We start from the raw sequence: 27,261 nt of genomic DNA, 5'->3' as shown, positions 1-27,261 counted from the left end.
CGCAACACTTTATTTTGGTAAAGATTTCAGTGCATTTTTTGCTTCGACTTCACTCATCTTGGATATTCAATATTGAACAGTACCACTTCTACAAAATCTATTACTTCTTGATCTTGAATGATGCCATATTATACCCAGTCATAAATTGATTAAATCGAAAGAAAAAAAATATTTATTTAAATTTTTTGATTAAAAAAATAATAATTTAGCTAGTTTTACTATTTTGTCACATTATAACTACGTTTTATTTTTAAAAACTAAAAATATCTATAATGTGAACAAAACTGTCAAACAAGCTAAATCATTTTTTATTTTGAATACATTTTTTTAAATAAATGGAGTTTTTTTTTTATGTAACAAATTTATTGTTGGGTGAGAATATGATTGCATAGATTTACAGTTACTTTTTTCCTAAATAATTATTAAAAGGACATCCGCATTAAAATTGGGCAGTGGTGTTATTTTAGTCCCCAGTTTGAATGGGATATATTTATTGATGAATGCAGCATTGAATTTTTAATTCAAATAAATTGTAGTGGGCCTCGGCCCATTTTAAGCTTGCATTAATTGCTCTGATAAAATTAATAGTATTGGCAAAACTACTGTTTCCTTGCCAGACCAACTCTCACATATTAGAACGGGTCCAGTCATTAATATTTAAATCACGCAATTAATAACTATCTATATATATAACAACTACTCAAGACTATGGATGACAGTTAATGAAATCCATTCGTTACTTGAATAAGGGCTATTAAATAAACATTTGGCAAATTTGGTCACTGCTCCACTATTTACATGGAGTACAAAATTTTTATAGGCGACTAACTTAGCCTTTGTAAAATTATATCACATTTTTTTGACTTTATAAATTTGGATAATTTATTATTAATTTCGGCGTAAATGAGCCACATTTGGGCCTGATTGAGCTATAATGTGGCTCACTTACGCCGAAATTAATAATAAATGACCCAAATTTAAAAGCCCGAAAAAATGTGGCTTAATTTTGCAAAGTGCCCTAACTTAGTGGCCTATAAAATTTTTTGAACTCAATTAAATTGGTGGCTAACATTTGATTTTCACTATCCATTTTGCATATTTCGCACCATTAGAGCATCCGCAGCGGGTGGGTGCGATGGCCGGATCGAACCCGGCCTATCGCACCCACCACCATTGCCGCACCCGGGTGTGAAGGAGGGGAGGCGATGCTTCGCACTCGTGAATAGTGGGAGCGATGGAGGGGGCGTGTAAAACACGCGCCCCTTTTCGGCCGAAAAAAAAAAAGAAAATTAAAAACTAGCCGTTTTCGACCGTTTTTTTTTTCCGTTGCAGATTTTTCTTTTTTTCTTTTTTTAATTTCTATACCCCCTCTATATATACATATACAACCTCATTCTCTTCATCATCATCTATCATTCATCCATTCCCCTCATCTTCTAAATTATTTCAACAAATAGCAATGGAAGGCGATTGGAGCAACTATTGGCGTGAACATCCTCAAAATCCATCCCCCGGCGAATCAAATGCTTCCAGGCAAGGATTCTCGCCGTTCACGCAAGAATCGAATGCCTTTCAAGCGGCGGGCACCAATTTGAACCCCCGTTTTGCCGCCGTTGCCGAGCCCGAGCCCGACGTGGAGGAGATTGCTTCTATGCCGGCGACATCCAAACGTAGCAACTATTATCCGGCAGAAACGGTGCTAATTTGCCGTTTGTATTGCGAGCACACCCACGACTCTGTGGTGGGTGTCGATCAAAAAGGGGCGAAGTTTTGGGGCTCCCTCTGCGCCGAGTACAACGCTAAAAGGCCCGAAGGATCTATTTCACGCGACGTCACGCAAATCAAATCTCACTTTCAACGGGTGTCGAAGGATACGAAGAGGTTTGAGGCCATGCACAAAAAATGCCATGATCAATGGAAATCAGGCATGAGTGATATTCAAATCCTGGAGCAAGCAGAGGCAATGTGGCTAGCCGAGTACCGTGTTCCGTTCCGGTATTCGCATGCATGGAAGATCTTGCGCGAGTCGAAGAAATTTTCAAGTCTCGGCGGGGATGTTCACTCCGATGTCCATTCGGACAAACGATCAAAGGGGTCCGACGGTCTTCCCACAACGACTTCTAGTGACGCCTCTATCTCCACCCGGCCCCAAGGCCAAAAGGCGGCCAAGAGAGACAAGCGCAAAGGCAAGAAAAAGGCCGAAGAGACGTCGGAGGATAACCAAAAAGCTCTCGGGTACATGTCGAATATGGTGAATGCAATGGAAACGTTCTCCCAAGTTCAACGTGACCTCGCCGATAGCATGTTGATGAGCCGGGACACCTCTCAAATGAATCCCGACGAATTGGCGTTTCACATGTGCAAGGTGGCGGAGATAAAAAAACGACACAACATCCCGTAGATTTTTAGGATTTTTTATTTTATGTTTGTTTTAATTTAAGTAATTTAGGATTTTAATTTCTTGTATTTCTTTTATTTCTAACAATGTAGGATTTGAATTTTAATTCAATGAAATTTTAATTTCTTAATTATTGTAAAATGGAAACTAGAATAAAACTAATTCAAAAATAAAATAAAATCTATTGCACCCATAGTGAGTGCAATACCATTGTGGGAGTGGGTGCAATAGAAGTGGGACCCATTCTATTGCACCCACTATGGGTGCAAGCATTGTGGATGCTCTTAACACATTTGAGAATGTAAATAATGAGAATAAGTCTAAATAGAAGAAATTTGAGAAAAATTCAAATTGTGAGATTTTAGATTGTCATGTAGAAGAGAAAATTAATATTTTTCTATTACATTTTATAAGATGTCTTTTTATAAATATATAAATAGCTATTATTATCTTGAGGAACATATATACTTTTTAAACGGTGCATTAGGATATCTTGAGGAACATATATATTCCTACAATTTAATTTCGACCCTTCCATGTGTTGTCGAGCAAAGACAATTATTTATATATTTAAATGTATTTTTAAAATATTTTTTAATTTATTTTTTATTTGTGTTTTTTTAATTATGATTATTTTATGATTTATTTTTACATGTGTATAAATATACCAAATAAAAGAATGAAATAAAATTCCACATCAGCGTTCGGACTTCAACTGTGAAGTCATGCACGCCTCACGTGCAAAATAGCTCGATCGGATCCAAATGTGGCTCATTTACGCCAAAATTAATAATAAATGGCCCAAATTTACAAGTCCTAAAAAATGTGGCATAATTTTGCAAAGCGCTCTGACCTACAAAAATTTTGAACTCATTCACATGACATCAAATTAAATGCATATACCATTTCAATCACTCCCAAATCTTATACCATAAATAAAAAAAAGGATTAATTGTCAAAGTTAACATGATTTTTCTAATCAATTTTGCAATATTACGTGATTTTTAATACGTTATATTTTGCATGGTAACAATTTTGGATTTTTATGAGATTTGAAGTTCATGTATACATTCACCAAGTCCAATCATATTAAACAAAAGTGAGAATATTGTAATTGCAACAAAATCAAAAGATTACGGTTTACTTGCAAATTTGGGAATAGACTCACCACTAAAAGATTAATCTAACACATAAATGGCATATTAAACCATATAAATAAATAATTAAGACAGTTTAATAACTGAAGAGTGGGTATTGTCTTTCCAGTTTTATTAATATAGGTGAGAGTGATTGTAAAATGAGCATATTTACCATAAAAGGAGAAAAGGGACATTTGATTTGATTTTACTCTGGCGAGAGGATAATTGCTCTGGCGTTATCAAATACCAACATCACACATCTCCACAGTTCTACACACTGTTTGTCATCAATTTCAGTAAAAAAATAAAACAAATAAATAATTTCTTTCTTGGAAATGAAAATTTCATTAAATAGTCATTACTGAAAATGACCCAAGCAAAAGCTTAATTAATGAGAAATAGAGTAAATATTTACTACTTTCCTCATTGAAATGACAACATAGGGCTGCGCATTCAAGTTTCTTATTATATAGGGATTGCCCTGTCTTGTCTGAAATCAACTTGAAATTTTCAATCTGCTTAGCTTAGCCCATTTATCTTTTACTCCTTACGTCCATAAAATTAAATACTCCGTAGCTATTAATTTGTGATTTTAATCTACTCCACAAAAATATGTCATACTCGATATGTTTCAGTATTCATGACCTATCTTTTTTGAACTATTTCAATATTCATGTATATTTCATCCGTTTCAATATTTATGACTTATTCTTTTTGAATTATTTCAATATTCATGGCTTCTTTTTAAAATAAAATATAATTAATTTTTGAGGCACTCTTGTGTGCAACCGGGTCAAATTTGACCCGGTTAAACTTATATAATATATAGAAAATTTGCGCTTTTTTTAATAATCGGAAAGCTGGCGCAGTTGGGTAGAACCTGCGCCTCACTAACGAGGGTCGCAGGTTCGAATCCTTTTCTGGGCGAAATTTTGCTAGCTTTTTTTCATTCTTCTTTTTCCTTTTTTTCTTCTTCTTTTCAATTATACTATTTCTCTTTGTAAATGACAATATTTTTCTTGATAAATGACACCCTTTTCAATTATACTATCTCTTTTTATAAATGACAATATTTTTCTTGATAAATGACACGATCGGTATTAATAAATGATACTATATTTATATTACAAATAACACTTTTAATATATCTAAATGACACTATTTTTTTTAGTAAACGATACTTTTTATATATCTAAAAATGACACTATTTTTCTTAGTGAATAACACTATATGCATTAATAAATGATACTCCCTCCGTCCCGCGAGTCTTGACACGTTTGGATTCGGCACGAGAATTAATGAGTTGTAGATTAGTGTTTTAAGTGTGTAATTAATAAAGTATAAAATTGATAAAGTAGGAGAGAGAAGGTAATAAAAGTGATAAAGTAGGAGAGAGAATATAATAAAGGTGATAAAGTAGGAGAGAGAATGTAATAATTATTGCCCAAAAAGGAAACGTGTCAAGATTCGTGGGACGGCCCAAAAAGGAAAACGTGTCAAGATTCGTGGGACGGAGGAAGTACTATATTTCAATTTAAATGACATTTTTAATTTATCCAAATGACGCTATTTTTATTAGTAAATGACACTTTAATATATATATATATATATATATTTGTTTTTTTTCCTTCATTTTTTTAGCATTTTTTCCCTTTCGTTTTTTCTTTTTCTTTCTGCATCTTTTTGTTTTTTTCTTCTTCTTTTTTCTTTCTTCTTGTAATTTTCTTCTTCTTCTTTTTTTCGTTTTTTTTAAATTATATTTTCGAATAACACTACATGATTTCGAATGACACTATAGTATATCGAATGACACTACATAATTTCGAATGACACTATAATATTTCGAATGACACTTTAAGATTTCAAATGAAACTTTAACATTTGAAATGACACTTTAACATTTCAAAATAACACTATAATATTTCGAATGACACTTTAAGATTTCGAACAAAACTTTAACATTTGAAATGACACTTTAACATTTCAAAATGACACTTTAAGATTTTGAATAACACTATGAGATTTTGAATGACATTACATGATTTCGAATGACACTATGAAATTTCGAATGACACTATAACATTTCGAATGACACTATAAGATTTGGAATGACATTCCATGATTTAGAATGACACTATGAAATTTCGAATGATACTATAACGTTTCAAATGACACTATGATATTTCGAATGACATTACTCCGATATACAAATGACACTTCAACATTTCGAAAGACACTACAATATTTTAAATGACACTTTAATTTTTCAAATGACACTACAAGGTTTTAAATGACACTATAACATTTCAAATGACACTACTTCGATATACAAATGATACTTTAACATTTCGAATGATACATCAATATTTTAAATGACACTTTAATATTTCAAATGACACTTTAGTATTTCAAATGACACTACTCCGACATACAAATGACACTACAAGATTTGAAACGACACTATAACATTTCGAATGACGCTATGACGTTTCAAATGACACTATGAGATTTCGAATGACACTATAATATCTCGAATGACACTATAACATTTGGAATGAAACTACATGATTTCGAATGACACTATAAGATTTGAAATGACACTATAACGTTTCGAATGACACTATGAGATTTCAAATGACACTACATGATTTCGAATGACACTATAATATTTCGAATGACACTATAACATTTTGAAAGACACTTTAACATTTCGGATGACACTTTAAGATTTCGAATGAAACTTTAACATTTCAAATAACACTATAATATTTGGAACGACACTTTAACATTCCGAATGACACTACATGATTTCGAATGACACTATAACATTTCGAATGAACGACACTTTAACATTGCGAATGACACTATGAAATTTCGAAAGTCACTATAACATTTCAAATGACACTATAACATTTTGAATGACACTATGAGATTTCGAATGACACTACAAGATTTCAAACATTTCGAATGACACTATAAAATTTTAAAGTGTTATTTGAAATCCTAAACCCTAAACCTGAAACCATAAACCCTAAACCTGAAACCCTAAATCCTAAACCTGAAATTCAAATGACACTCAAGAAATTCAAATGACACTTCAACTATTCAACCTAAACCTTAAACCTGAAATCCTAAATCCTAAACCCTAAACCTGAAACCTAAACTCTAAACCTGAAACCTATATCTTAAACTGAAACCCTAAACCTGAAACCTTCAATCCTAAACCCTAAACCTGAAACCTTAACCCTAAATCCTAAATCTGCAACCTAAACCCTAAATCCTAAACCTAAACCTTAAACCTGAAACCTAAACCCTAAACCTGAAACCCTAAATCCTAAACCCTAAACCTGAAACCCTAAATCCTAAACCCTAAACCTGAAACCTTAAATCCTAAACCCTAAACCTGAAACCTAAACCCTAAACCGGAATAAGATTTCAAAAGACGCACTAAAATTTAGTAGCAACATTAAAAATAGTGTCATTTTTAGATAAATTAAAAGTGTCGTTTACTTGGAAAATATATTCATTTACTAAGAAAAATAGTGGCATTTTTAAGGAGTAGTGTTATTCGAAATGTTAAGGTGTCATTTTAAATGTTATAGTATCATTTGAAATCTTATAATGTCATTTGTATGTCGTAGTAGTGTCATTTATATACATATATTAAAAGTATCATTTAAATATAAATATAGTATTATTTATTAATATTATTTAGATATATTAAAAGTGTCATTCATATATAAATATAGTATCAATAATTAATGTAGATAGTATAATTTAATAGTATAACTAGTACTGTTATACATAATTAAAAGTGTAATTCAAATAAAAATATAGTAGTATCATTTAATAATATAGATAGTGTAATTTACTAACAACAAAAGTATCATTATTCATAATAAGAAAAGAACAGAAAAAAAAACAAAAAACGAAAAAATAGAAGTGGAAAGAAAGAAAGAAAAAGGATAAAAAATGAAAAAAAAAGAAAGAAAAAAAGGATAAAGAACGAAAAAAAAGAAGAAGAAAGAAGTGGAAAGATGAAATCTTATAATGTCATTTCTATGTCGTAGTAGTGTCATTTATATACATATATTAAAAGTATCATTTAAATATAAATATACTATTATTTATTAATATTATTTAGATATATTAAAAGTGTCATTCATATATAAATATAGTATCAATAATTAATGTAGATAGTATAATTTAATAATAGAATTAGTATTGTTATACATAATTAAAAGTGTAATTCAAATAAAAATATAATAGTATCATTTAATAATATAGATAATGTAATTTACTAACAACAATAGTATCATTATAGGATTAAATAGTATAATTTAATAATAGAATTAGTATTGTTATACATAATTAAAAGTGTAATTCAAATAAAAATATAATAGTATCATTTAATAAAAAAAATTGAAAATAAAAAAAAATTAAGAAAGAAACTAAGAAAAGAAGGAAAAGAAACTAAGAAAGAAACTATGTAAAGAAGAAAAAGAAACTAAGAAAAGAAGAAACTAAGAAAATAAGAATAGGAAGTTGAAATGCACTAAATTAAGAAAGAAACTATGTAAAGAAGGAAAAGAAACTAAGAAAGAGGGACAAGAGGCGGATAGAGGCGAAAAGAGGGAGAGTGAAGAGAGAGAATACAGCTAGGGTTTAGAAAAGAAACGAATGAAAGTTTTAAAATTTGGATCGGGTCAGTTACAAATTGGATCTGGGCAGGGTACAACCCGGGTGTATGGTACACCCGGATGTACCCAAGATTTTGCCTTAATTTTTTATTAACATTTAATTAATCTTCCTCTAAATACCTACAAACAGTATGACACTAAAAGTGAACATGCCACATTCTCTCTCCACGTTCAGCTTTCACGCAACCTCAGCATCCTTCGTGCCGCCTCCGCCCTCCCGTTTCCACCCTCCTGCCTCCGCCCTCGCAGCTTCCACCTTCACGTCTCCACCATTGCCGCTTCCAATGCCTCCACCCTCTTTTTCCACGGCCCAAATTAGGGCTCGCCTCCATTGGTTCGCCCGTTTTCACCCTCGCCGTCTCCACTAGTTCACCCACTTTCAACCATAAATTAGGGCGCGCCTCCTCTGTTGAAAGATTTCTCTTTTTTATTGTTTTTCACAAAAAAAAAATTAGGAATTGATTACTTTGTTGTTTTTAGTTTAAAGTAGTATTCGATAATTGTTAGTTATTTGAATGCTGGTGGGTAAGGGGTGGAGGGAGACGACAATGATAGATGAGGCGAAGGGAAGGCGGCGGCGGCGGCCTCGCTGGTGTTGAGAGCGGCAACGACAGCAGAATTTTGGAGGAAATTGAGATTTTCTTTTATTAATACTACGTAAGATCAATTAACAATAATATTAAATATGTGGACCACACAACTTTTTTTCAAATATAATTTTTCTTAATACTCGTGCCTAAAAGAAAGGTGCATGAATATTGGGATGAAGGGAGTAAGTTTTTCAGAGGCACTTTCCCATGCGTTCTATAACATGGTGAGTGCATAGTGCGCTCTACATGGTGTAAAAGGTTAATTACATGTATATGCACCAACTTTTGTCAAATTCATTTTTGACGCGTATTTAGAATAATTCAATAAAATACACGAACTTTATTAGTTGTTTAATTTTGACTCCAATGAGCCACATAGATGTCATGTAGATGCCACATAGGCGTCATGTCATTTTCAGTGAGCCACGTAGACTCCATGTCATTTTTTAACTAGGGGAAATGAAATTGGAGTCAAAATTGAAAAACTTAAGAAAATTTGTGTATTTTATTGAAATTTTCTAAGTACGCGTCCAAAATAAATTTTGGCCAAATTTGGTGTATTTACATGCAATTATCCCTTGTATAAATACTAAAAATACCATGCTTCATATCAATTGAGTTGCTAGCTCAGTTGGTTGGGTGTTTGAAACCACAAACAAAGGTCAATGGTTCAAAATCCAGTTGCCTTTGCAGTATTTTTTTCTCTTTTGAATGAAGTATTAATTTTAGGGGTTATGGCCAAAACATACATGAACTTTAAAAAAAAAATTACAATTTTCACCTGAACTTTCAATTAAGCCAAAAAATACATGAATTTATATTTTTGTTGCAATTTTCACATAAGCTTGATTTTCAACAAAATTGAAGCTTAACTGACAATCAAAATTAAGTCAAATATATTAAATTTTGCTTTTTAGACCTCCGAGCTTCTAAATACTCATCATCATCAGAAGTTAGACCAAAATCAGGTGAAGTTCCGATTGTCAATTAAGCTCTAATTTCATTGAAAGTCAAACTTAGGTGAAAATTGCAAAAAAAATATAAATTCATGTATATTTTGGCTTAATTGAAAATTCAGGTGAAAATTACAACTTTTTTCAAAGTTCGTGTATTTTTTTGCCATAACCCCTTAATTTTATTTATTCCCCCCCCCCCTTTTTTTTCTTTTTTTGTGTGTGGCCCAGGCCCTTCTTGGCCACATTGAAAAAGATCATTTGCATATATTAAAAAATTATTTTCAAGCCTTAAATGTTTTATTTGTAATATTTCATTTATCTATATATATATATATATATATATATATATATATATATAAAGTATCATTTGATTTTATAAAAAAATTATTAACGAAGTATCATTTGCATACATTAAAAGTATCACTTTATGTTTTTAAGAGTGTCATTTGATATGTATCATTTTCAAAGTAAATAATGTCTTTTACATATTTTAAAAGTATAATTTATATATACATATTTTAAAAGTGTAATTTATATATATATATATATATATATATATGAAAAAGTATTATTTACGAAATTAAATAGTGTCATTTATTATTATTGTTTGATGTGAAAATAGTGTCATTTATATATATTGAAGGCTTCATTTACATATATAAAAGTATCATTTACTCTTAAACATAGTACTCTCTCCGTCCTCCATATTTATGCATACCTTTCTTTTTTAGACGTCCCCCAAATTTATGCATACTCTATTTTTGGACACTACCCACACATAATTCTTACAATTTTACCCTTTTAACTCACACTATTTACCCATGATCTACTTAACAATACCCTCAATGTGAGACATTTTTTCACTATCATTACTACAAACAGTTTTTTTATTAAAACTCGTGCCAGAGTCAATCATGCATAATTTTAGGGGACGGAGGGAGTATAATTTATAATGAATGAAACATGGTATTATATTTATTAAGATACATAGTATCATTTATTTATAACAATAGTATTGTTTACTTATAAGCATAATACCATTTCTTAATGAAAATAGTACTCCCTCTATTCCATTAAGCATGACCACTTTTTTTTGGCACGTTTATTAGGAAGAATAGTGATTAAAGGATTAAAGTAAGAGTGGTGGAACCCACAACTTTTTATCGGATAAAAGGGTTTCCTTTTTTGAAAGTGACATTTGTAATGGAACAACCAAAAATGAAAAAATGACCATATTAAATGGGATGGAGGGAGTATCATTTATCATGGTAAAAGTGTCTTTTACTAATAAAAATAATGTCATTTGCATATATTAAAAGTGTCATTTAAATATAAATGCATTATAATTTATTAATGCATATAATGTTATTTACTAAGAAAAATAATGTCATTTACATATATTAAAAGTGTCATTTAAATATAAAAATAGTAACTTACACTTTCATTCATGATAAATGATACATATATCGAAAGTGTCATTTACACTTTCATTTACATAAAAAAAATCGTTTACTAAATTAAAAGTTCCATTTATTAATTTAAATACTCCATTCGTCTCACCGAAGATGATACATTTCTTTTCGGCACGAGATTTAAGTCCTTATCTAATTGAAAATTATAAAATTATTTTTAACTGAAAAAATTAAAAATTATAATTTGATTATTTTTCAAACCCCTACCCCCAACCCAACCACCCCCTCCCCCACTGAAAAAACTCAGCGAGTTGTCAGACTTCCTCCACCCAGCAATCCGTCGGTCATCCTCCCCCACCGCCCCAGATACCCAGCTATCCCGCTGCCCCCAAATCCTCAGCAACCCGCTAGACTTCCTCCCCCCACCGCTCCAGCAACCCAATAATTCGAACGCCCTCAAATCAGAAATTGAACAATGAAGCTAATCAGGAATTGAAGCCTTAGATCTTAGAAGAGGAAAACCCACCGCCCGCTCTCCGACCGCCGTCGGTCTTCCTCCCCCAAAAATTACAATTCCAGAGAAACTTCAAAAAAGCCCTCTTATGTCAAGGAAAATTGAGGATTTCAGGGGTGGTGATACGATCCTTGTCGGACCGTTCAACGAACACGCAAGAAGAAGACTGAAACAAACGATAGATAATAAAATCCCAAAACCTCTGTATCTAACCCACGAAATGATATAGGCAAATGAATTCCCTATACCCCAACGTGATGTTGACGCAGCAACTCAGGGACGATGAATGACACCCGACGAGTGTTGGTTGACTCGCCGTTACGCCGATAGATTAATTCTCTTGGAATTTCAAGAGGAATTCGAAAACTCTCAAGAGAGAATTAAACTCACAAAATTTATAAATCAAAGGTTGATTTTCGTCCAACACATAGAGGCTTATATATAGGCGAAAATAAAGAGTCCTAGTCTAATAAGGAAACAACTTAACCTAATCAAACCCTAATTTTGAAAATAACTAATTCAGCAAAACAAGACCCTTATTCCCTATAAAAATTAGAAAATAACTAATAAACTAAAAACTATTGGGCTCTAAAATAACAATGCAGAAAATAAAATAAATAAAGTTTTCCAACTTCGGCCCAACTGCAAATAAATCAAAATCAACGCGCCAACTCCACCATCTTCAAATGGCTTCTTCTTCAATTCCTGCCTCTTCAACGACGAACCTTGGGCTGCGTCATTCCCCTCCTCTTGAAGATGATTTGTCCTCAAATTTAAGCTGCCCCTACATCAAAAGGAAACCTGTCCTTGCACACATGCAACTACTTCCAAGCACCAGGTTCAAACACCTTCAGACTCTTTCTCACGCGCCCATTGGCTAACAACTCAATAATCGGCCTTTCATCCTTCATGGCCCACTTCCAATCACTAGTCCTTGCAAGAAGGGACTTATGCATCAATCCACTCTCCTTTTTAACTACGGGCTGCTCCTTGGACTCCACCTGCTCCGCCTCCTTTTGCAATTGCACTTGATCCTCATAAACTTGTTGAGGAGTGAGAGGAACAAGTGACACCTTCTTCAGCTTATACTAAAAGGAATATTTGTTGGTGAAGCCATCATAAGTCACGCGTCGATCAAATTGCCACGGTCGCCCCAACAAGATATGGCTCGCTTGCGTGGGAATCACATCACACAACACCTCATCCTCATACTTCCCAATGCTAAAATTAAAGGAACCTTCACTTGCCTCATTACTTTGATAACGCCAGTCTCATTCAGCCACTGCAAATGGTATGGCTTGGAATGCTTCACCTTGGTCAGCCCCAATCTCTCAACCATGGCTCTACTAGCCACGTTCGTACAACTTTCTCCATCGATGATCACGCTGCACACCTTGTCTTGAACAAGACATCTCGTGTGAAAGAGATTCTCCCGCTGCCTGCTCCCATCGGATTGAGTTTGAACACTCAAAGCTCTCCTAGCTACCATCAGTTGTCCAGCAGGTGCGAAAATCTCCTCAATCTCCTCTTCATAGTCGACATTCTCCAAAACTGGCATTTCCGGATCGGTCTCTTCTACATCAGTCACAACTTCGCCATCATCTCTCATGATCATAAGTATCCTATTCGGACACTCACTAATAATATGCCCAAATCCTTGACACTTGAAACACTTCTTATCTCGATTTCGACCATCAGAAACTGCCGGATTTGTGGAATTCAAACCCTCTGTTCGAGATCTAAAGAACTACTTCTTGTCATCTCTCGGCGGCGTCTCCTTCTCCCATTGGTTCCCTTGTGACGAGGAACCACTAGAAATTGGTTGGGATGGCCTCCAATTGCCCTGATTCTGTCTATGGTTGCTGCTGTTGTTGCTCATCCTCTTGAGTTGATTCTCTATCTTGATGGTCATGTGGACCATATCCTCAAACTCAACATAGTGCTGCAACTCCACCTTATCACAAATATCCCAATGCAAACCAGCTAGGAATCTCGCCATAGTCGCCTCCCGTTCCTCACAACATTGGCTCAAATCATGGCAACCTCCATCTCCTTATAGTACTCATCTACGCTCCTATTGCCCTGCTTCAAATTCTGCAACTTGTTGAAAGCTCACGGTAGTAATGATTAGGCACAAAACGCTTCCTCATCACAGCCTTCATCTCATGCCAAGTCTGAATAGGTGGCTCACCGTTTCTCCTCCTACTCGTCACCATCTAATCCCACCACACAAGTGTATAATCTGAAAACTCTATCGCAGCCAGCTTCACCTTCTTGAGCTCTGAATAGTTGTGGCAGTCAAACAGAAACTCCACCTTTCTCTCCCATTCAAGATATAATTCTGGATCATTTTTCCCTTGGAATGAGGGAATGTTCATCTTGATGTTGCCCAAATTGTTATCTTGCCAAGTCCTACTGGCATCTCGATGCCAGTCCTCTTCCTCACCAAAATCTGTATCGTCTCCATGCTCCTCATACTGACGATAGTGGAATCGACCTCCTCCACCACCACGGCCTCGTCTGCCGCTGCCTCAACCTCCTCTTCCTCCTCGAGTGAAATTGGTCTCTTTGGAATGAGACTGCTCGATCTGGTCGATCCTTTCATGCACCCCTTCCAACTAGAATCTCATAATATTGCCCAATTCTGATCGAAGTGCCTCCATTATGAACTTCGTCTTTGGATCAATAACAGTATGATCCTCCGTACCTGAAACCTGCTCATCTTTCTTTGTCATATTGATACAGAATCAATAAACGGTTAGTAAAACAAAAGGACCTCACCACCTCAAAAGCACTCGTGTATCACTCAACAATGGAATCACTCAGCACTCGTGTATGTCTCTCAAACTAATGGCTTTTTTCACTCTTAACAATCTCACTCTCTCTTTTCCACTCAAAATTCTTCGTCAAGGAATCGAATTCCCTCAATCTACCAGTTGAACTCAACACCAACAATAACAAACAAACCACCAAAAGAAACATCCCACAAGATCACCACAGTAACAAAACTGACTCTATAAGGTTCTATACTACCCAACGAAGACGAAAGACACGAAGAAATGAAAATTGAAAACTAAAATACGTGCTGCACAGAAACTGTCTCAAGACGCTCTAAACTATCCAAGAAACCTATAAAACACAGCAAGACACAAACGAAAGTCGGAAAAAGTGCACGTGTAAACTGCTCCAAAAGACTCTACACGACCCCAGGAAACTATAAGAACAAAATTGGACAAGATGAATTTTTGATGGATGTGTATGGATGTGTATGGACGTGTAAGATAAGTATTATGATATATGGCAGAACATGAAAACCCTATGGGCTGCCCTAAAACGAATTCGAACAGAGATATAGCAGAATATGGATTGCCCTAAAACGAAGATAGATATACGGACACCCTAATCACAGATCGAAAAAAAAAATAGAATACTTGTTAATCCTAAAACGCGGAAAAAAAAAATACGGAAACCCTAAAAAAAATAGAACGAAAATCTCAATCACGAAATCCTAAAACGTCTACCCTTGACACGAAAAAAACAAATAAAACAAAACCTGGATACGAAACGCAGCTCTGGTGCCAAATGATACGATCCTTGTCGAACCGTTCAACGAACACGCAAGCGGAAGACTGAAACGAACGATAGATAATGGAATCCCAAAACCTCTGTATCTAACCCACGGAGTGATATAGACGAATGAATTCCCTATACCCCAACGTGATGTTGACGCAGCAACTCGGGAACGATGAATGATACCCGATGAGTGTTGGTTGACTCGCCGTTACGCAGATAGATTAATTCTCTTGGAATTTCAAGAGGAATTTGAAAACTCTCAAGAGAGAATTAAACACTCAAAATTTATAAATCAAAGGCTGATTTTCGTCCAACACATAGAGGCCTATATATAGGCGAAAATAAAGAGTCCTAGTCTAATAAGGAAACAACTTAACCTAATCAAACCCTAATTTTGAAAATAACTAATTCAGCCAAACAAGACCCTTATTCCCTATAAAAATTAGAAAATAACTAATAAACTAAAAACTATTGGGCTCTAAAATAACAACGCAGAAAATAAAATAAATAAAGTCTTCCAACTTTGGCCCAACTGCAAATAAATCAAAATCAACGCGCCAACTGCACCATCTTCAAATGGCTTCTTCTTCAACTCCTGCCTCTTCAACGACGAACCTTGGGCTGCATCAGGTGGTCTCAAAGATGTTATCATCATCGACCTTTTTCCCGTTGTCACCTCCACCGCTCAAATACATCATGGCAGCAAAGGGGTGTCGGAATGCATATATTATGACATTTTTTAGTTACAAGTTAATAAAGTGGACATTTTTATCTATTACCACAAAAAAATAGTGGATTTTATAATTTATTGAAAATAAATGAAAAGAAATATCAAAATTCAGTGCTCAAGAAATTAAGGTGCCTATAATGGTGGATTCCAAAAATTGAAAGCCACATTTTACATGTTGGAAGAACAAAACTCTCCCCCTTCAAAAAGAAAGAAAACAAAAAGAAGAGAAAATCAAAGAAATTGGTTTCCAACTCAGAATCAGCTCCCAGTGACCTTTTTGTGAGTCCCACCTGATGCAACACAACTCCAGAGTCCAACCACATTTTTTTTCTCAGCAATTTTCTTTTGATTTTTTATGTCTTTTAACAATATCTTTATTCTAGCTAGCTCGTCTAAAACATATTAAACATATATCTGATACGAGAGCTTATATTCGACATAAAATCGTAAAAATATGATTTGAAACAAGCTAATGATGATATTTCAAAGATCAATATTGGTTACATAATAAATATTTTAAATTTATATGCTACTATTATATAAAAGTTAATAATAATAATAATAATAATACTAATAATAAAGAAAACGACATTGTTCAAAAGGACGATATTCGGATGATTTATGTTGTATCCAAATCAGGGGCGGTTTTGGAGGGTGCGTGGGGTGATCGGCCCCGAAAATATATAGATCCATATATATTATATATATATAATAAATAAAGCCTAATAAATTATTGAATTACTTAGTGCAGCGTAGTGGTGAAGTGCCATTGCTTGGACTTTGTTCACCCGGTTTCGATTCTTCTTAAAAACAAAAGTGGTGATTTTTTTTTTTTTTGTATTTTTTAAAAGGTAGAAAAGATTCACCCAATTCGTAGGCAAATTTGGCGAGCAGCATATGGGCTTAGGGTATGCTTTTGTTGAAGCCCAACTTAACGTTAATATACTATCAAGTACTACCAATATATATAAGCTAGATAAATAGAGATTATAACAAATTAACAATACAAACTCTCTTCAGTTCAAGCAGACGACATTCACTCTCTTCTTTTCCAAAAATTTTCTTTCATCTTCTTTTTTATTTTCAGTGATTTTTCAAGTCTTGAGATTAAAGTAAGGTAATTTCTTTGAAACTTTTAATTATATTTTATACATTTCAGTTTTTATTTTTTATTTCAGTTTTTTATTTTTATTAATTGTTACTCCCTCCGTCCACTAATTGTTGTCCTAGGTGAAGTGTAAATTTACACTTCCCCTAGGACAACAATTAGTGGACGGAGGGAGTATTATTAATTTTAACTGATGGAATTATAATTTTGTATTTAGGTTTGTGTGTTAATCGTGGACATACTACGTTCATCGTATTCATATATAATATATTTTTTTTTTCTCAGCTATAAATAAAGGGCCCAAATTTAACAATTCGCACAGGACCCACGTTTAGCTAGCCCCGTCCCTGATCCAAATATAGACCTTGCACGATCAACTTTAATGTTTTGAGAATTCATTATCTAATTTAATTTAATTTATTTTAAAAAAAGTGGAGGAATTGAAAAAGAAAATGATGTATTGCATGTGTCGTTGTAAAGATCAGTACACTCTCTAAAAATTTTCATCTTCAATGCTTGGATAAAATTCAGAAAACAATGAATTGAATAGAAATGTAGTCCAATGAATTGAGCAACTAGGCACTACAGTTGAATTCCCTGCTCAAACCAGTTACTTTGACTGACTGTTGCATATATAATATGACCCAAAACTTCATAAATATATTATTGGGATTCATAAATATATGCTATATATAACTTTCACATATATTTTTTTTTCAAAAACAAACACCTTGATCAACTAGGTTTATTTAATTATTTACATATTTATTTTATTACAAGTGTTGCAGAAGCGCAAGGGTTTAGAAGGTTCGGCGCTCAGACAAGAATCTTAAGCTCTGAGATTGATGCCATGGTTCCTATTATGCCAAAAAAAAAAGTTGATAATTAAAAATATGGCTCTCTACTAATAAAATAAGAAAATATGCAGGATTTTTTAGGTGTTCTGATCACTCGATTTTAGGGAAAAACTGCACAAAAAGTGGAGCATTTTGTGCTGGTATGTTTCCATGAAAATGCCGCTCTAATTTAATTTGCTTCATCTTGTAATATTACTATACAATCCTTGGACTTTGTTCCACATATTATATGAGTTGTATATTTGAAATTAATTCTTATTTCTCCAACCTAGGTTCAATCCTTCCTCTACAAATACTCCATCCGTCCACAAAGATTGTGTGTTTATTACTATTTTCGTCCGTCCATACAGCTTGTGTATTTTCCTTTTTTTGAAAATCTATTTTATACTTTAAAGGGTAAATTACAAAATAAGTCACAAACTTTACCTCATTTTTCAATTTCAACACCACTTTTAAACCTTTGCAAATAAATACCAATTCTTTTAGATTTGTTTTGTAATTGGAGCTTTTCCAAATTTTTTTACGTCTTGAACTACGACATTGACAACATGAGAGAAGCAAGTGAACCTATTTTATGTGAAGATATATACTAATAAATAAATTATAACAATAATAACACAACTAATTGCAAGAAAAAAAGAGAAAAAGATACTGTAAATTGGGACGAGAAGCCCCAATTACAAAAACTTAAAAGAATTTGTACTTGTAAAGGTTTAAAAGTAATGTTGAAATTGAAAATTGAGTTAAAGTCTGTGACTTATTTTACAATTTATCTTACTTTAAACCTTATTCACACTCAATATTTACACAATACTCACACTTTACTTTTACAATTTGGTGGGTCTCATACTACACTTTAACAATAAAATCATCTTTCAACTTTTTTATGAAAGTTCGTCATCTCCACTCCACCACAAACTCTTTGTGGCCGAAGGGAGTACTATCTTCGAGCTTCTCTCCTTACACAAATTTTTATCTTATACGTTTAATCTATTCATATATTGATTTTGGTTTTGTGTTGATTAGATTTTTGTAGTTTTTTTTTTTTTTTTTTTTTTTTTTTGCGCCGAGGGGATTAGATTTTTGTAGTTTAATATCTCTAATAAGATGATAAAAAAGTGTCGTCTTTTGATCATATTCTTCCAAATGATAGAAGCGATCATAAAAGCTAAATCGCCGCTCAAACCGCTCGACCACTACAAGGAAAAAGACAAATGCACAGAATATTTTAATGAGTTTAATTATTTTGAAATGAGTAGAAATTTGTAGCTATCTGTTTATTAGACAAATTTGTAGTTACTCCATTTGTTAATACTCTCGGCCACAATAACCACTAGGTGGGGTGTGTGTGGTTTGTATTATTTATAATATAATTTATAAAAAAAAAAGAAAAATTAGTTCAATAATTCTGGTTTCTCTTCTACAATAATTACAAATTACACCGAAAATACAAATTACTACATTTTTTTTTTTATGTGATGCCTCAAAATATGCACTTGAGGATTCATTGTACCACTTTCAATTGTTTACTTTTTCTTCATGTTTTTGTATCTTCAATTTCAAATTCATATATATTACAACGGGATCAGATTCAGTGTCCCACAATTCTATGTGTGTCACTATGTCTCATGCTTATATCTATTATTTTAAAAATATTTTTTATAAAAATAAAATTTATTGTAATACTATGAATTATTTTTAATTTTTATTTTAAAAAATAAATTTTTAAAAAAGTATATACCATGAGTTTGAATTATCAACCTATTATTAGCTAATAAAAGTGAAATTAAATGATAAAAAATAATTATATACCCTAGATTAATGGAATAAACTCTAGTTAATAATTACAAAATTAAATTAAAGCATATAAAGTTGAAATTGAAGAAAATATATATAAGAAATTAAATAAAATTGAAAGTGAGACACAAAATAAGACATAAAGTGTGGTACATTGAATCTCATTCCTATAATCCTATTACAACACCCTAGATAGAACTCATTCTCAAAAGACAAACTATCAAGGAGAATGTCTAAGGTGTTATAAACCACACCAATCAGCCCATACTTAATCGATGTGGGACGGATCATGACAATATAATTTAATTTAATGTTGTAATTATTAGTTAAGATTTATTCCATTCAATTAAGGTAGTATATAATTGCTTTTATTATTTCATTTCATTATTATAATTGATACATATAAATTGTTTAATTCTCATTTTTTAAAATAAAAGTTAAGTATACTTTATAATATTATAATAAATTTTAATTTTATAAAAAATATTGTTAAACTAATAATAAGATAAAATAGCACACGTAAAATTGTGAGAAAATGAATCACAGCTGCAAAATATGTGAATAGCTCGATTGCTCTGAAGTATATTATAAGAGTGGGTTTTCGATATTAGAATGCAACGGCTATTATTTATGTAGTATGAATAATACTAATATATTCATATATAATAGAAATGGGATAATTTGAAATGAGACACCAACAAAATATATTAATTACATTTACAGATAAATCTCAGTTGTGTCTGAGCGAGTCGGCATTTAAATGCTGCTATCCACCGGTGGCTTGTTTCCCTGCAGTTTTTATGTATATCAAAATTTGAATGTTTTTTTTATGCAATTTTATTTCAGTTGTGCAAAATTAAAGGACCACCAAAACTCGACGTCAATCCAGCAACATTCCCTCCCAACCCATCAGAATATTTTCATTTTTTTTGTTTTTGTTTTTGTTTTCTTCTCCAACTCTTAGCTAGAGAGAGAGAGAGATATCATAAAAGGATAAGATACTACTACTATTCACCTTCAAAACCATTTTTGTGTTAGAGATAGAAAATAGAAAAATAAATAAGAAAATGGATACATTAATTAATTCATGAAAATGACGAGTTCCAAAGTAACCGGAATAAGGAAACGAATCGAAATGCAAAACAAATGTAGGAAATATTGTCATGTTGCGATGAAATTAGGTAAGAAAAAAAAAAAGAAGTTTGTGAGGTTGGTGGTCAGAATAAAACATAACAAGGTACGGCAGCTGTGTGTTTGTTGATTTCCAATTTATGGTATAACCTCATTTCTGGCTCCATAGTTTACCAGTTTTTTGGTCATGTTCCAGTTTACATATAGAAACATACAAATTAATCAATATTTGTTTGTCATTTTAATTTTCAATGATAATTTTATGGGTGTCTCAAATTGCTGGTTCATGATAATGGCGCAGCAGCTGCAGAGATACAATCTCAATTTGCAGAGAGGACCACCTCAATTTCATTGGTATTGTTGCTTTCAAATGATAGTTACTTTCCCATTTTGAATTTCATGGTGAATCTCATGTGCCTTGGAGTTTTTACTATATTTGATCTTTCAATCATACTCCATTTTCCCATCACCTACGTAGATTAGTATGTGATTATCTACTTATTTCGTGATATTGTAAATTAATACTATAATATTAATACAGTATCATGCACATGGGGTTCAGCGAATTGTGCCGTTGAAGCAAGCTTTTGTAATAGTAATACTAATCAAAACAAGAAATTTTTCGGTCATTCAAATTGGGAAACAAAAGACCTAAACACGTTAATTACACTTTACATCTCTAATTTGAGGAGGTTAATCTCAATTTCTTAGAAATTAATTAATAACATTAAATGCAGTCGTGTAACCTCTTTACACGTGTTGCCAAACCTAAAGAAAATAGAGGGTTTTGTAATCCCTCTCTCTTTAAAACTAATCTGATACGCTACTGAGTATACATTTTCGTCGTCGGAAAATTCAACCGGCGGGGATCTTCTCGCCGGCGATTTCGTCTTCGTTTTCCAGCATAGATAAGCCAGGACTCGTCGACGAATAAGTGCTGGACGACGAGAACGAGAGAGGCGACGTGAAGGAGTAATGCGTCGTCGTGGAGGTCGACGACGAGCAATGCTCGTCGGCGGCGGAAGCCGAATCGATCAGCGGCGCCGCCTGCAGGGAGAGGTGAATCAGGAGATCGACGAAGGCGCCGACGATGTAACCGTGATTGCCTTTCTCGTTGACTCTGAGGTAACACGTCAGCAGCTCCTCGAGGCACTCCCAGCGCTTGATGCCGTGCGCCACCACCATCTCCGCCATCGAGGATCTGAAATCGAGGAACGGATCGTCGGAATCCATCGCCATGATTTTGACGCCGCCGCCGCTGTAGGGGAAGGCGCGCGCCTTCGCCGCCTCCTCGAGGATGGAGTTCGTCTCGCCTGGCTCGAAGAAGAGGCGATCGGATCGGAGGCCTCCGATCACGGCGGTCTCGTCGGGGAATACTTGCGACGCCGCCGCGGAGGAGAAGCTCTCGTCGCGGCGGATGCTGAAGAAGGAGTCGGGGGTTTCGGTGAATTCGGCGGTGGCCTTTTCGTCGTCGAGATAGGCGGAGTTGATGGTTTTGTAGATGTTTGAATTGGCGTTGGCGCGGAAGGAGAGAGTCTTAGGGCTGTTGACGCAGGCCGGCCACGGCCACGGAGAGGCGGCGGAGGTGGTGGGGGAATCGGTGGCTTTGAACAGAAAGGGGAATTTCTTTTTCTTGCCCATTTTGGTTGGAAAAGAGAGGAAAGTGGTGAAATTGTGGTGTAGCAGTCTAGTTTGGTTTGATTTTGTTGGTATGAATTTTGGAGAGCATTAAAAGCATAGAGAGAGAGAGAGAGAGGTAAGTTAAGTTGAATTGAATCAATGGAATATTTTAAGGTGTAGTGACTGGCGAGAGAAGCTTAAGTGGGGTCTATAATTTTTAAATAATTTTTGTTTCTGCTGTATATTTTACTAGTACGTCATCTTCATGTATCGATAGAGACAATATTCGAGAGATTATGAATACAGTGTGATGATAACTATATTAAATTTTAGTATGAGATATTGAATATGGTTTTGATTTCTTAAGCTACTAACTAATGGAGTATTATTAAATAAAAAAATTTAAAAACCTTAAATTCAAGACCTTTAATTTAGATATTAGTCACCCTATCGCATAACCACACAAGCACACCTAATTAATATAGTTCTAACATATAGGAACTCTCCCTCGTTATATGCTTAGAAAAAAGTAATACTCCCTCCCTCCTTTACAAATGCCTCACTTTTTATAATAAAATGTTCTATTACGATTGTCTCATTCTTTTTTTGACAACATTTTCTCTCTCTATACCTAATATTTAAATAATTTTCACCAATTCACTTTATTTACTAATTACATATTTTTTTAATTTTTGTGACAAAATTAATGAGACATTTGTAATGGGACGGGGGAGTACTAATTATAATAAGAGAAATTATCATTATTTTTTTAATAAAAATAACAATTATTTAGAATAATATCAACAGTGATGAATAATTATGAACGCATATCATGAAGGAGAGCGTCCGTGAATGCCCCTCATTGCAATATGCATACAAAAATGAGTAAAATTATGAAGTAGCCAAAATGAAGCATAAAACACAATTTATGGCCACACATTGAAAAAACATAAAATTTGGCCATTTTTATTGATTTGGACGTTTTTACCCTTAATGAGGCAGACCGGGTAGTATCAGGCACGCGGGTCGCGTGCCGGGTCGGGTTAGGCACTTATGGTGCCATAAGTGCCAAGATTTTACTTTGGTTTTATTTTGGATTTCCGTTGGCACTTATGCCAAAAGTGCCAACGAAAATCCAAAATAAAACCAAGTAAAATGGTCCTTTTGGCACTTATGGCACTATTAGTGCCATAAGTGCCATACGTGCAACAGAAACAACAGTAATAGAATCAAGAAATCATAAATGAGTCATCTAAACCCTAAATCGAACATATAAACACTAAGTGGATAATTTAAACCCTAAATGGAACATCTAAACCCTACGGAAAGTATTTAAAATGATTCTTTTGGCACTTATGGCACTATTAGTGCCATAAGTGCCAACGAAAATTCAAAATAAAACCAAGTAATAAAATGATGTGTATGGCACTTATGGCACTATTAGTGCCATAAGTGCCATACGCGCAGCGGACGGTGGCTTTTCCCCGCGAACGCGCAACTCACCCATAAGCTTCCAACGGCCGCGCAATCATCCTGTGGTCACGCAATCACCCCGGCGGCCGAGTAAAAAGGACAAATTAGGCATACCACCTAATTAATGACCATATTTTGATGTTTTAAGATTAGGGGCCAAAAATTGATTTTCAATTTTCATTATGACCATTTGACTACATTGTTTCTACAAAATCATGGAGTTCATTTAATAGAGTTTAGAATATATATTCGTACATGAAAAAAAGTTTTATATTATTGTAAATAGAACAAAAGACACAATTTGTAGGGATAATGTTAGTACAAAAAATAGAATAATTATATATTATTAATTAATAAATGAAATAAAAGTACAATAAATACTATATTAAAAAGGCAACTTCCAGTTTTAAATTGATTTCAAATCAATTTCAAATTAATTTGAATGACAATTTTAAATATATATATATATATATGTATATATATATATATATATATATATATATATATATATATAGGGTAGCGCTATTCAATAAACTTCCTTTAGTCTATAAAATAAGACTTAATTTTGAACGTTGATTATAGCCTAATCAACGGCTGTGATAAAATTTTGGATAGATTTTATAATTAATTAATTTTGGCATAATATTCATACCGTTTAATTTCAGAAGGGTATTTTGGACATTTACTCCAGACCGTCCAAATCTTTTCCTATGCCTTCCGTTTTGACTCCCAATTAAATAGGGATTTTAAGGTTTGTAATGATTGTTTCTTGAAGATCTGCAATGCTTATCAATTGGGCTATGCACGCAAGTGACGACAATGAGGATTAAATGAATGGAAAAGAGAAATCAACCAAATCATTTTTAAGATATCGATGGGATTTTCAATTAGGAAAAAATGCTTTCATTAAAATACGCATCTATTGCATGAATTATTTTTAGTTTATGTATGAATTTTTATGTTTTGGGTTAATCTGATTGCATGATTTATTTTTGGTTTATGTATGAATTATTTATTTTAGTCTCACCCTATATCTGTTGCATGAATTATTTTTGATTTATGTAAAAAAAAATTATTTGTTGCATGAATTATTTCTGATTGCACGAATTATTTTTGGTTTATGTATGAATTATTTGTTTTAGCCTCACCTTATATCTGTTGCACGAATTATTTTGGATTTATGTATGAATTTTTATTTGTAAAAAGAATAAGAGAAATTTGATTAAATGTAATAAAATGTCAGTAATAATTCATACATTGTTAATGCAAAATTCGTACAAAGATGCTAGCAAAATTCGTACAGAGTTGTTAAAAAAATTATTTAGTATTAATTACTGTATGAATTCTAAATTAAAACGGTAAGAATAATGCATGATCAGTAGAAATATCTAAGAATTTAATGAAGATTTTTTATTACTTGTACGTGTATTATTTAGTGAAGCTTTTTAATTTTGGAATGTTTGTATTGGTCTAATCATGATCCCTTAATTAAAGGATAAGATAGTTATTATAATTATTTAATTACCTAATCACCCTAATACCTAGTCTAACGTTATTTAGCTACAGATTATGAAGTGAAGATCTGACCATGGAATTAATAAAATCCAAGGGTCCACGATGAATCTTATTTTATAGGCTAAGTTTGGGTTTTATTTTAGCGCAACCCTATATATATATATTAGGAAGACAAATAAATCAAATTCATTCACACCCCCACTATCTTACCACACTTTCTTGCAACCTTTATAATTGGTAGAACAATACATGAGTTTTCATAGTACTCCGTATTTAGTTATTACAAAATTATTTCAATATGAGGCCTTTAGCATGATTAGTAATCTATAATCTATAATTTATAATCGCTAATATATTTAAAAGGTAGCTTTCAATTGTAAATTAATTTCAAAATTAAGTGGTAATTATATAATTATTATAAAATTAAAGGTTTATTTGTAACAATATTTTTTTTCTTTTTATTTTCTTTTTCTTTATCTTTTTTTTTGTTTTATTTCTTTTTATAATTTGTCTAATTATTAAAATATTTAATATGCATACCAAATTAAAGATCACGATAAAAATATTTTATTTAATATATTTTTGTAAATATTTTATTTAAAATGTAAAAATTATATTTATGTACGTATTAAAATTTAAAAATTTCTCTCTTTTTCTCATCTGTTTTTTTTAATACATCTATTTTTTAATTTTTATTTATTTTTATTTCATTTTGTTTAAGTAAAAAAGGCGTGATGGATGCAGACGATATTTCTCTTTGCCCTAGCCGCACCTAAAACCTAATCCCGCCGTCATCTTTCGTCTGACGATGGCCAGTGTTTCGCTGGCCGAAATTCGGGATAAGGGAGCTCTTAATCTCCCTCCAGTTTCCTCCAACTTTGACAAGCCAAAAACTCCGCCTCTCGTAAAACCCTTATCTCCAATTCGACCATCACATACCATGGCTTCAAGCGGTGCGAACGGTGCTGAGCCCCAGATAGCCATCACATCGCCGCAGCGCTCTAACGGCAATCAAATTATCCCTATTTCTGAGAACAATATCGCAAACCCTAGCGTGTATGCTGGTGAAGCTAGGGTTTCTTATGCTGCTGCCACTTTTAAGCGGCCTGTCAAGCGGCAGGATTTAGCGGCACATGTCTTTCATGAGTTGCGCCCAACGAAGGAGGGAGACCACTTCTCCCTCAAAATCCCGAAAGAACTTTACCTTAAGGAGGTTCAAGCGTTCGAACACGTGTTGACAGGACGGTTGCTTCTGCGAAAAGGGGATAAACCACGATCAACAATGGAGTTGAAGTTGAAGCTTCAAGTTCTCTGGGGTATAGCTTCGACTTGGCAGTTAATTCCTTTTGGAAAAAGGCTATTTCACACTTCGATTTACTTCAATAGCGGATACAGCTATAGCGAAGGGGAAGGTGATTTGGGAACTATCGAAAGGGCATCTTCGACTCAGGGAGTGGTCTCGCAATTTTGATCCCTTCAAAGAAAACTCTCATTATCTTCCGATTGAATACTAGAACCCACAGTTGATTTCCTGGCATTGGCAAATTTTTAGGTGACCCTTTGAAGATTGATGCAGTGTCGGCAAGTCGAGACTTCGGAACAGTTTGCTCGAATACTTGTTGAAATAGATATGTCTCATACTCTTTCTACTCTTTTAATTGATGGGGGGGATTTCTCTTTCATGTTGAATTTATTTTCTAAAATCTTCCTCTTTACTGTGGTCATTGCAAAATAACGGGACATTCTCC

General features: G+C 33.4%; 1 protein-coding gene across 1 annotated transcript; it reads right to left on the bottom strand.

The window, feature by feature from the left end:
* Positions 1 to 21,507: 21,507 nt before the first annotated feature.
* Positions 21,508 to 22,852, bottom strand: LOC130996739 (transcription repressor OFP15-like). The gene has a single exon (XM_057922029.1). It carries the CDS (start codon positions 22,544 to 22,546, stop codon positions 21,761 to 21,763), a length of 786 nt encoding a protein of 261 aa, XP_057778012.1. The 5' UTR covers positions 22,547 to 22,852; the 3' UTR covers positions 21,508 to 21,760.
* Between the last annotated feature and the right edge of the window lie 4,409 nt (positions 22,853 to 27,261).

The sequence above is a fragment of the Salvia miltiorrhiza genome, chromosome 8 (genome assembly GCF_028751815.1).
Source record: "Salvia miltiorrhiza cultivar Shanhuang (shh) chromosome 8, IMPLAD_Smil_shh, whole genome shotgun sequence".
Lineage (NCBI taxonomy): Eukaryota > Viridiplantae > Streptophyta > Magnoliopsida > Lamiales > Lamiaceae > Salvia > Salvia miltiorrhiza.
The sequence above is the reverse complement of the archived record's forward strand: the minus strand, read 5'-3'. Positions and strand labels throughout refer to the sequence as shown.